At 35.1% G+C, this 12,610-nt stretch overlaps 1 protein-coding gene across 1 annotated transcript; it reads right to left on the bottom strand.

The window, feature by feature from the left end:
• Positions 1-2,635: 2,635 nt before the first annotated feature.
• cxcl8a (chemokine (C-X-C motif) ligand 8a) lies at positions 2,636-3,421 on the bottom strand. Its single transcript, XM_079812655.1, has 4 exons — positions 3,309-3,421; positions 3,064-3,196; positions 2,849-2,935; positions 2,636-2,717 (listed from the first exon to the last, which is right to left on the bottom strand). Exons 1-4 carry the CDS (start codon positions 3,370-3,372, stop codon positions 2,705-2,707), a joined length of 297 nt encoding a protein of 98 aa, XP_079668781.1. The 5' UTR covers positions 3,373-3,421; the 3' UTR covers positions 2,636-2,704.
• Positions 3,422-12,610: the final 9,189 nt, after the last annotated feature.

Here is a 12,610-nt window from a genome sequence, read left to right as displayed (position 1 = left end):
AAATGAAACGAGTCTGTTATTTTTATAGTAGAACACACTAATATTGTTGAATTTAATTGATTTATTAATCCCTCATCGATTATTAAAGGTTGACCTGATAATCTAAAATCACAGCCATAATTACTTCCTGTAATAAAAATGACTTGCTGTCATCCCAGGTGCAATGAAATTAGCAGCAGATAATGGGGGAGTGCCTGACGGTGCAACAGAATGGTGTTTTTCTCTTGATGTGGTCACAAGTCATCACGTGACCTGTGGCAACATGTGCAGTCTTGTATAGAAACTAGTTTGCCAAATGTATCTTTCTAACCTACGCAGTATGCAGGGCAATGCTCTGGGAGATTGACAGTAGAGCTAGTTGCTCTACTTTCAGATTTTATACAACCTTTAAATCCACTTCATCATTACCAGGGCAGTTTGACTGAGTTCTACATTATTTTCATTGGTAATAATTTTCATAATTATATTTTATGGTATTATAAAGTAAAGGAAATTACATTATAGTGTTTTTTTTCCCTACAGTATAAGGACCCAATAACATCCAAGAGCAAATAGAGTAAATACTCTGTTTGTGTTTACAGTGATTACATTTTTTAGGGGTAAAAAGTAGTGAAGCGATCTTCAAGCTTCTTGTTTAATTTTCATATTTATAAATAACTGGATTTTTTTAGCCAAAGAAACACTCAATACAACTGGACCTAGACAATGACCACAAAAAGCCATCTTGATATTTTTTGGAAGTGACTGGAGAGATAAAAGAGAGCAGTTTCTTAGATAAAGTGAATTGCAACCATCTAATCATTAAAAATACATCAATGTTGTCATTGAAATAAAACAGGCTAAATAAGCAAATATGTCTTTACAGTTGTTGTTTTTTACAATCGCTATGACAATTTTTTCAATACTTTTAACTCTTAACACAGTTAACACAACATCTGTCTGTGTAGGCTATACAATTAACACATTTATTGTTGCTTTTACACAAAATGCATATAGTTAACACAAATTTAAAATGCTTGAACTTCTTTTACACACAAGCTCAACCAAGACCAAAACAATGGATTTTTACTGCCAAATTTACCAATGGTTTAACACTGAATGTCAGAACAGATAACACCTTGTTCTAAACCTAATCTTATAAGCTAAAGTAAAAGTGAACAACCCTTCATATTGTGGATTGAAACACAAATATATCCTGTGTATTTTATTCCATTGATACTGAGAAACAGCTGATTCCCGTCTAGTAATTGTTCAGGTGTTGATGTTCTTTCAATCACATGACCATATGGTATACAGTAAAAGAGGGCATCTTTGGGCTTATCTTGTGTGAAAAAGGAACAATATAGAGCAACACAAAGAAAGTAAGAAAAATGCCTGCACGAGGGAGAGGAAGATGAGTAAGACAAGGGAGAGGAAGATGAGTAAGACAAGGGAGAGGAGTGGGACAAGGGCAAGGGAGGAGAATGCCTGGACAAGGGCAAGGTAGAGATTGAGGAGTTAGAATGCATTGTGGCGCTCAAAGAAGGGCCAGAATTAGGGTAACTGATGAAATAAGAGCTACTATCATAGACCATGTCATAAACCACAGGCTATCTTACAGAGAGACTGGTGAACAAGTACAGACAAATCTCAGCCGGGATACAGTAGCATCCATTATCCAGAATTTTCAAGAAACCAACAGGTAGGATATTGGATAAGGGCTTCTCCTGCAAAGTGTAAATCATTTATTTTACCATGTATTACAGTGACTGTATGCCTAATATATAACTGTATTTTGTCTATCTAAGAATTCAACATCTACTTCCCTCATGGGCCGATGAAAGCTCCTGAATGAAGAATAGAAACTTGCTATAGTTAACATGGTGATTGCTGATAATGAAATAAAACTGAAGGGCATTCTATAAAGCTACTCTGAGATGGGTCATTCATTTTTTTGTATTGAATTTCTGCAGCAAAAGAGACTAAATGCATGCATTTACTAAACCCCACAAAACAAAAATGTGGAGAGTCTTCAAAAGACACATAATCTATGATCAATAAAATATACAGTCTATTGTATAAGGGCAGACCTGACACATAAAATAATGCAGTTTCTGTAATTCCATCTAGTGTTAGTGTTTTTATGACATTGTGCTATGATTGACTAAATGTTCCTGTTGGAAGAGAACATGTGTTAGGGTTTTGGTAGACATAGTGTATTGTGTTAGTGAATTATTTTATTTAGAAAATTTGTGTTAGAGTTTAGTTTACAATGTGTGATTTTGAGCATGAAATTCATCGTTTTGCCAATTGCGTGATATAGGTGTGTGGGTGCGTTAAGAGTTTAGGTAATTTTTTAGTTGAAAAAATTGTCATAGCGATTGTAAAAAACTGTAACAGTTTTGCCAATTGTGTTTTTGGTGCGTTAAGAGTTCAGGAAATTTAAAAGTATTGAAAAAATTGTCATAGCGATTGTGAAAAACTGTAAATATGTCAAGTATGAAAAAACAACAAATGCCATGAAATGTAGTACAAAATAATTTTATTAAAATATATATAATAGATAAATACATAAAAATAAATACAGCACAACACCTATGTAAACAAAAGTCAACACTCAACCAACTGTTTTAAACATAACTGAGCACAATGGTGCCCATAAGTACAGGTCTCAACATCACAGATTTACATTTACATTACATTTTTACACAGATGATCCAGATGTTCATAGTGATTTGCTGCAAAACAAAAATACATTTATTTAGAGGCATTATTATTTCCTTGACAAATATGATAAGACCTGATAACTTGTATACTTTTTCATTTGTTGCACTTTTTTGACATTGTTTGACAATTTATTGACACTTACTTGGCAAGGAACTTCTCAATGACCTTCTTTACCCAGGGAGCAGAAGGGTCCAGACAGATCTCTTTCTTTGTTCCCTTGAGAGTGGCACTGTGTTAAAAATTAGGGGGAAAAAACAGTAAGAACCATATTTTTGATTGTATTCATCTGGATCATTATGGATTCATTCTAAGCTTGTAATCTGTAAGTGTTATGCCATTATTAAGGTGTAAACTCACATGATCTCTGTGTCTTTACAGTGTGGGCTGGGAGCGAAGAGCTCCACACTCTCTATGTGTTTACCAATGCGTCGACTCTCTGTTTCAATGCAGCGACAGCGTAGATCTACACCCACACCTCGAAGACTCAATCCTGAAAGCAAAATCACAAGAATAAGTTCCTATTGTGTTATCACATAACTGGTTACTGATTAACATGAAAAAAAAACTTTTTAAAGCAGAATTTATTTTTGCAATTCACTTACCTTCACCAATGGTCAGGAATGCCAGGGCAGCGATAACAAAGACTGAAAAGATTTTGCAGTTCATTCTGGCAAAAGAGAAGCTTAGATTTACCACTGTAAGCAACAGAATTAAACTTCTTGATGCAAGTTGCTTTTGCTGTTCTGCTGGTTAATTCTGTCCACATTGTGGAGCTTGCAGCTCTTTTAAAGCTCCGTCCTGGAAGTGAGTCAGAGGGAGTTGTGCAACATAACAGCTTGGGAAAGTTTATGGTGATGTCACGCATTTGTAAACCTCATCATGTCACCCTCAGTTGTGCATGTGATTTATGCATTATGATGTGAAAGTGACAGAATATAATGAACGAGCTTCAGGAATTTTAGAAGTGATCCACGTTGACTTGTGACATTTGTTGTTTTTTAGCAATAGAATAGAACATTTATCAAATCTGAATAAAACATGATTCATTATTTAATTTTGCAAGACAATAATGCAATATACATAAATGAATGTCGATTATGCAGATGTAAATTACACTCACTCTTAAGTACTGCACCAAATTAATTAACAAACTGAGCCACAAGATAGTTATAACTCATAGTTAAACTATAGTCCGTTTAGAAAATGTAATTATCCAAAAAAAACCCAGCTGGCGAGATTCCCAAAAATGTATTTTACCAGTAATAAAAACTCCATGTACACACAGATACATGTTTATTTATTATTTATATGAATATTATTTAACAGGATCTATTTTAGCCACCAGTAAAAGTAGTTTTATTTTATATTATTTTAAAATAATTATTTTTATAGCTGGGTAGTTGACGAAGTAGTAATATATATATATATATATATATATATATATATATATATATATATATATATATATATATATATATATATATATATATATATATATATATATATATATATATATATATATATATATATTTGTGTGTAAAACACCACTTTTGAAGAAAAAAAATGCATTGTTATGTGGCATGAGAAGTCTGATGTTTGAGAAAATATAAGGGGTCACTAACTTTGTCAATTCTTTCACTGTTTTGAACATTTTCACTGAAATGTGTCCTATGGTGTGACAGACAGAATTAATAGGGGTGTCACACCAAAGGACAACAGAAATTAAAACTTTTATAGTGGTTCCAAAATGTTTTAATATTTGAACAATTCTGAGACAAAATCTTACCATGTGCATATGTCATGAGCTTCACAGTAACATGACCTTGGATGGGGTCCTTCAACTAATTAAACTTTTTCAGTGGAATTGCCCGATTTAAAACCAGGAAGTGGTGTCACACCAGAGGACAAGAGGACATGGTTTTCAGTGACAAAATGTATAAAGTTCCTATGATACTCATTTACTGAAATAGACACATGTAAAATTAGACCTGAGATATTTATTGACATTTGTATGCTTTTCTTTTTAATTTATAAAAGTTGTAATTTGTTGTAATTTATTGAACCATGTTTGAGACAGTCACACCATAAAACATCTTTGAGATTTGGTCCAGAAATGTTTAAAAATCTGAGGACAAAGCCGTTTTTAAATCAACAGGTCCGTGTAAGACAAAGAAATGTTTAACCATTTACTGCATTTTACACACTGACAATAGTCTTATATTCATTTTTATCTTGACAGTGAAAATGCCATGTCATGTCAACAACCCAACTGCATCTAGCAACAAACAACAGAAAGTCATTAAATAATATATTATTTTGTAAAATTATTGTAATAAACATTATAATATTATTTAGTATAAATAAATAAATATATATATACAAAATATGGCTACAAAAAGAATATGTAAAATGCATCACAGAATCATTCAATAGGGACACAAATGAATCAATGAATTGTTTTATTCAACTGGTGCTTTTAACTGAATCGTCTGAGCGAGCGAACCGGTTCACATTCACAACGACTTTGGACTTTCCGGAGGAAGTGGATATAGAGGCGGGCGGCCAACACACGGAGACGTGGTGTTTGTCACATTTTTCTGCTACTTTTTGAGGAAAAGTACCATAATATTGTAAAGCTACTGTTAGTTGCTTCAGAAATTGAAATCTGAATTGTCGCTACTTTCAGCTACACCACAAAACTGTCATGAACGCCAAACAAGACTCCAAGGTAACCTTCTCACTCGTGACAACCCATTTACATTGCCTATACGTTTTATACGGATTTGTATCATGTAGGCTACCTTCCACCAATGTTGCCCTTTTCCTATCCTCGAATTTAAGCTTTAGCATTGTTTGCATCCAAAGCGACTAGCAGTCATAATCATAAATGCTCTCAGTTACAATAACAATTCATACTGTACCCCAAATAAGCAAAACTGATAACAACCAGTCGGGATATTTGGGGTACAGTATGAAAAATGTTTGTTATTGTAACTGAGAGCATTTATGATTATGACTGCTAGTGCGTTTACATGAACACTGCTCTCAAAATGCTGTTGAAAATGAACTGAAGACAGTAGAGTAGAGTGAGTAGGGAATGCATAAGTCGCTATAGGTACTATAGGGTGTTGTAGGTAGTTTTCCTGGGCATTGCTATGTGGTTGCTTGGGTGTTAGCCTACTATGGATTTCAGTTACTTTTGGGTCATATAGTATTTATTTCATGTCAATTGATCTACGTGTATTGGGCCCAAATCCCAATGTGTAGCTATAAACAACAATCCTAGATTGTTGATTATAAAGTGTATAATGTATTTCTATTTATTTTGTTTGTTGACTTGTGTCCTTACATTATCCCAAACATTTCCAACAATGTTTAACCAGGATACAGACAAGTTTGTCAAGTGGCTAACATAACTTTATGTTAAAGTTCACCATCATACAATATATTTTAAAATGAATTGCATGTCATTTAGCAACACAAGTCATCCAGTTTTTATTGATATGATGATAACAATCTAGATTACTACAAAGTGCAACTCATATGGTCTCATACCAGCCAAAGCGAATTTTAGCAGACAACCCTACCCAAAAAACACATATTTAACCCCCCCCCCCAGTCCATGAAATCAAAATGGACAATTCTTATTTTGTTTGTGATAGCGCATGGGTACAAAGGCAGGACAACCTGTCACTTACGTGAGATCACTGCAATAGCATGACACATCTCTTGTTCGAGAAGCTGTTTCCCTCAGATATACATCACAGTTGGGAGGAAAAGACTGTCACAATTTCTGTTTCATGCCAACTTCAATATGTTACAATATGCACAACCAAAAATTAGCCTGGTCCTACCAGTGTGGCTCTCCATTGTCAAGCATTAACTTCCTTGAAGGCGGGAACTCTGTTGAAGCTTAAAACTATTGGATCTGCCATAACCAATTGCTAACGTTTGGTCGTGACGAATGCCATCTCAAACTAGCGCATGACATCAACGTCATCGTTCGGAGCCACTCCCTCTGTTCGCTGATTGGACGGGTTAAAATTTGACCTGAGAATATACCGCAATCCCAGACAGAGTACTGAAAGAAAATGAAAATTGAACGGAAGAAGGTAGGAGGGCGGAGCCAGGCTAACAAAAAATAGGCCTATAGCCAAAACTTTACTTGCTTTTACCATTAAAGGGATAGTTTACCCAAAAATGAAAATTCTGTCATTTTTACTCACCCTGATGTCGTTCCAAACCCATAAGACTTTCGTTCATCTTCGGAACACAAATTAAGATCTTTGATGAAATCTGAGAGCTTTCTGTCTCTCCATAGACAGCTACGAAACTACTACTTTGTCTCTTCAAAAGTTCATAAAGAGATCGTAAAACTAATCCATATGAATTGAGCAGTTTAGTCTAAAATTTCTGAAGAGACATGGTCACTTTATAAAATGAACAGATTGAATTTAGGCTTTTATTCATATTTAAACATTCATCAACTCACTCATCAGTTGTGGCAAACGGAAGCTCAAGCATGTATGGTCAAGCTTCTGTTTATGTTTGCTGATCAATGTTTGTACATGAATAAAAGCCTAAATTCAATAAATATAAATCATATAAAGCGATCGAGTCTTCAGAAAAAATGGACTAAAACGCTCAATTCATATGGGTTAGTTTTATGATCTTTTTGTGAACTTTTTGAAGCATCAAAGTCAATGGAGAGACAGAAAGCTCTCCGATTTCATCAAAAAGATCTTCATTTGTGTTCCGAAAATCGTACAGGTTTGGAACGACATGAGGGTGAGTAATTATTGACAGAATTTAAAATTTTGTGTGAATCCCTTTAAAATGCTTTACATTTAGTGAAATTTTGTGGGTAAAATTCTGTCATTTCTCTAGGAATCTTGAGTCTACGCGATTTTGAGTAAGTATAAACTGTTCCATGAAAATATCACTTGTGTTACATTTTTCACACAAATTTGCCTCGATGTCCAACAAAAAGCTGCTTGTATTTAAAGTGGCTTGTGTGTGACTGGTGCTCTACACTAATTGATAATTAACCATCTTTGGCAGTGTGAATACCATAGTTCAGTTAAAATGGGCACTAAATACATGCTGTGGTCTTTATCTTCACTGCTTGCACATTTGCAATATGATTTCATTTAAATTTTCTTGAACGTCATCTCATCTAAAGTGTTCTCAGTTAAATGAGCAATGCAGGAAAAGAAATGCAGAAAAAGACTGGAGCCAAACCACAAATATCTCTTCCTTGAGAGAGTCTATCCAGTGTTGCAAAATCTTTGCTGAGACTAATCTTTTAAACACACACACACACACACACAAACGCACACACACACACACACACACATTTAAAAAAAAAAAAAAAAACATTACAGTGTGGAATTTAGGAAGCCTTTGCTGTGCCGGCTTTTTACAGTTATCTGAAACAGACAATCTCAAATAATCTGCACGTTTATGTGTTTATAATGATTTGTTACTGGGGAAGTCTCAATGGCACCTTGAACAAGGTATTATCACCTACCTACTGTAAAAAAACAATGTAGTCTGTGTGAACCTAGGTGGTAGGGCTGTGCGATAAGAAAGATGCAATATGCAATATCTTTGTTTAATAATGCGATATTCGATATGCGATACTATATTGCTTTAAGTGTGTAAAATCTATTTAAATTATATTTTAAAAAATATTTAAAAACTGAGAATGATACCATTTATGTGTTTCACATTCTTTCTGGAAAAAGAAAGCATCGGTTCTGGGAAAAGAAAGCATTGACAGTTCGAGTGTGTAACAAGACACGAAAAAAAGAACGGCTTGTGTGCACGTTTTGGTGTGTGTGGCAGACAGCATGAGACTGCGAGGAGATGTTTTTCGCAAGTTATTGTGTTTAATAACTCTTTTTAACGTCAAGCAAGTCACATAAGTAACAGTCGTGTGCCCAGTCTATTCTCTGCTATATGCATTGACCTAAAACATACAATTTTCACAATGTTGCAGAGATGTATAAAGTACTAGAGACACATACTTGAGTAAAAGTACAAGTTCCTTATCAAAAAAGTGACTTGAGTAGAAGTTGAAGTGCTCTTTAAGCACCACACTTAAGTAGAAGTACTAAAGTATTCAACATTTTTTGTACTTAAGTATTGCAAGTAGTTTATTTTAAAATGTACTACTCAAGTACTGAAAGTAAAAGTACAAGTATTGTGTTATGTAGTTATTAAAGAAAGTAGTCAAAAGTTTGAACATCATATTGTTTTTATTATTTCAAATGATTAAGCTAAAGGACAATCACAATGTTGGTAGGTAATTTTTCTACATATTGTCATATAAATAACCTGAAAATACTGTAGTTCATTAAGATTAAATCTTACTATAACCACTCTTACTAAAAAAAAAATGGGGTAAGCACACTTATATTCTCATTTCAAGAGGTGTTCTGAGTAAATTATTTGTTTGTAACACTTTACAATATGGTCTGATTTGTTAACATTACATTAGTTAATGTATTAGACTAATAACTAACATGAACTTACCATGATCAATACATTTGTTACTGTATTTATTAATCTTTGTTAATCTTAGTTAATAAAAATACAGCTGTTCATTTTTTGTATATGTTACTTCACAGTGCACATTAACTATGTAAACAAATAGAGAGCAATTTGAGCGCAAGACGCTCGTGTTGTTTTAAAGACAGTGAATGCGTGCTCGCGGGGCTCTCTCTCTCTCTCTCTCGCGCGCTCTGTCTCTCTCGCACTCTCTCTCTCTCTCTCTCTCTCTCTCTCTCTCTCTCTCTCTCTCTCTCTCTCTCTCTCTCTCTCTCTCTCTCTCTCTCTCTCTCTCTCTCTCTCTCTCTCTCTCTCTCTCTCTCTCTCTCTCTCTCTCTCTCTCTCTCTCTCTCTCTCTCTCTCTCTCTCTCTCTCTCTCATATGCGCGGTCCAAAAATATGGACGACGCGACTTCATTGACTTCCGCTGACCATAGTTGAAGCTTTCATAGGCCCGCTCACGGCGCTGACATCTTGGGACCGAGTCTGCGCAGTAGCGATCTCGGGACCGGAGTTGCGCAGTAGAGAACAGGAAGTAGAGGCGCGATTATCAAAAGCCCGCCCACACTCTCGCAGATGCAGAACAATTCATTATGTTGGTGTGAAATAAACAGTTATGGAATCTCCAATCTCCTCCCAAAAATCCAGAAAAAAGTTCATTCAGAGAAGCCGTCAATCTCAGCTGTCAATCATGACGTCACACCCCTCGTTTTTATAGCATCAAATAACTCACTAAAACTAAAATTATTTAAAAAACGTAATATTGTAATAAAAACTGCCTAAAATGACAGAAACCATCTTTAGGAAACAATTATTTGAAGTATAATTAAATTGTTTAGTGTGTCTCGCGCCCATTCTAATACATGGAGAGGCGGGGTTTAGGAGCTATACTGGGACCGGCCACCGGGGGGCGATCGAGGCGCGGAAGCTTCAATTTCTGACTGAAGCACTACAGGCTTGGTTTGGAATGGAATGATTCGTAAATTTTTATAATTGTAACGAGTAACGATGCTGCACATAAAAAAATATCGGAGTAAAAGTATTAAACTCATCGAAAATATGTACTGAAGTAAAAGTGGAAGTAGGAGAAAAAAATAATACTCTAATTAAGTACAGATACTGCCTTTTAGTACTTAAGTACAGTAGTGAATTAGTTCTACTTCGTTACTATACATCTCTGCAATGTTGTAGTAGCCTATTAAAATCATTCAGATATTGCGTGCCCTTGCGATATGCATATTGCGATATGTACATTTGCGATATTTCGATATATTGTGCAGCCCTACTAGGTGGTGACATTAACCTGTATTTCACACTGTGTTTTGGTAATAGTAAGGGGAGGAGGGGGCTTTTGTACTCCAGTGAACATTTCTCATGAATGGTTATACAGTATTTTTATATCAGTTTCTGTACAGACCATGTATGGTATTCCCAACAAAAACAAGTTGCAGTTCATTTTACATTAACCTTTTTGGGTCCATTCATATTTCTATGGCAAGGCTATATAAAGAGGGGTTGGCTATTGCAAATACTGTACAGAGAAATCAGATAATTTGCGAACTAATGATTAACCACTTAAACTCTGCGGACCCTGTCCTGAGTGACATCATCAAGTATATACTTTCATTTTTAAATGTCTGTGGAGGAGCTCTGACCTCATATGTGGTACCATTTGAAAGCTTAGAGTCTCTACTTTCTGGATATATGCATCACTTTGGCACTTGTTTTACACAAAGTAACTTATTTACACTAAATTACTCTGGTACCATTTCCAGAGTTCCATTTCCACTACTCTGGTACAATTTTGGCCTACCTTTTTTTTCCTTTAAAATGACAGCGAAATTGTGTTTTTAGACCACTGTATGTGGGTATGGGAAGCTTTTCAATTTGGGTAGGCGGAAATCCCAAAAACGGTCCCAGAGCTTAAAGGGATAGTTCTCACCCAAAAATGAAAATTTGATTTTTTTCTGCTTACCCCAGAGGCATCCAAGATGTAGGTGTCTTTGTTTCTGAACACAAATTAAGATTTTTAACTCCAACCGTTGCTGTGTGTCACTCATATAATGCTTGTCAATGGGGTCAAATTCTATTAGAGTAAAAAAAACATGGACAGACAACTTCAAATTAAACCCTGCGGCTCGAGACGACACATTGATGTTTTAAGACCAAACGGGAAACTGAACGGTATTTATGCAATTAATTCACCTCATATCAGACGAATCTTCAGCTCTCCAGACTGCCATCACTTCCTGTGAGTGAAGTCAAAAATAGATATATATACATAGATTCCTCATTCGAGCAATCCACGCAAGCACTAATGAGGTATCTATGTATATATATGACCCGGCCGGAATTTGGACCTCACTCACGGGAAGTGATGGCAGTCTGGAGAGCTGAAGACATTCGTCTGAAGAAACAAAAACACCTACATCTTGGATGCCTTGGGGGTAAGCAGAAAAACATAAAATGTTCGTTTTTGGGTGAACTATCCCTTAAGAGGTTAATAATAAATGAAACAATTAGTAATGATAATAATAATAAATAAACCTGAAAACAGTTTAGGTTAAAATCTTCCTTAATATAGTTTGACATTTCTGTAGTTTGACAATGTTCTTTTACCTACCCAATATATTTTGTAAAAATAATTGTATTACTTTCTTTTTCATTGGGCGATTGAATTCACTAAAATATGCCTAATTTAAGGGCATTTTGAAAAGTGTTTGTACTGGACGTTATACAGAGTTAAAGCTAGCTATTATAGTACTACCGTAATGTTCCAGTGCTGATACATTTGACAATGATTTTTGCAATTTACAGTACTGTAACATTTCCACACATTTGAATTGCTCCCAACAAAAGAGTTTTGTTTGAAAGGTTTACCTGTTAGATAGCACGCCTTCTTTCACGGAAAACTGAGGATTGTTTCCGTAAAGGGCTTCAAGAAATCGTTCAGGAAGAGTTCCTGTTTAATGATCAGACCTTTAAGCCTGAAGCCTGTTATATTTCTCTCTCTTTAAAACAGATATGTTTGCCATGACTGCAAGACCGGACATGATGGGATTAACTGACAATAATTGTGGGAATGTTTTAGTGGGAATCTGGCATCAATCATGTTATCTGATATGTTAGTGTATACAAGACGTGTGGGCTTTCCCACAAGCATTTTTTCTACCCAGACACTTAAACAATAATGATTACACGCTGGAAAAAATGTATGGTATATTAAGGTTCAAAAAAAGTTCAAGGTCATGTGAGCAATAAAGTGAGATTGTTCATTTATTTTCAATTGTGTTATGTCTTATAGAAGGCAGAAGTAAATACACACGCTCTCTCTCTTTCTTTCTCTCTCGTTC

Source organism: Gobio gobio, assembly GCF_949357685.1.
Source record: "Gobio gobio genome assembly, chromosome: 3".
Taxonomy (NCBI): Eukaryota; Metazoa; Chordata; class Actinopteri; order Cypriniformes; family Gobionidae; genus Gobio; species Gobio gobio.
Note: the sequence above shows the minus strand (reverse complement) of the source record. Positions and strands in the feature narration are given on the sequence as shown.

Excerpts from the sequence above, each read along its gene's own strand:
- cxcl8a (XM_079812655.1), bottom strand. The coding sequence starts at position 3,372 with ATGAACTGCAAAATCTTTTCAGTCTTTGTTATCGCTGCCCTGGCATTC. Across the intron at positions 3,197-3,308 it reads ATTCCTGACCATTGGTGAAG|GATTGAGTCTTCGAGGTGTG; the intron begins GTAAGTGAATTG and ends TTTTGCTTTCAG. Across the intron at positions 2,936-3,063 it reads TGTAAAGACACAGAGATCAT|TGCCACTCTCAAGGGAACAA; the intron begins GTGAGTTTACAC and ends TTTTTAACACAG.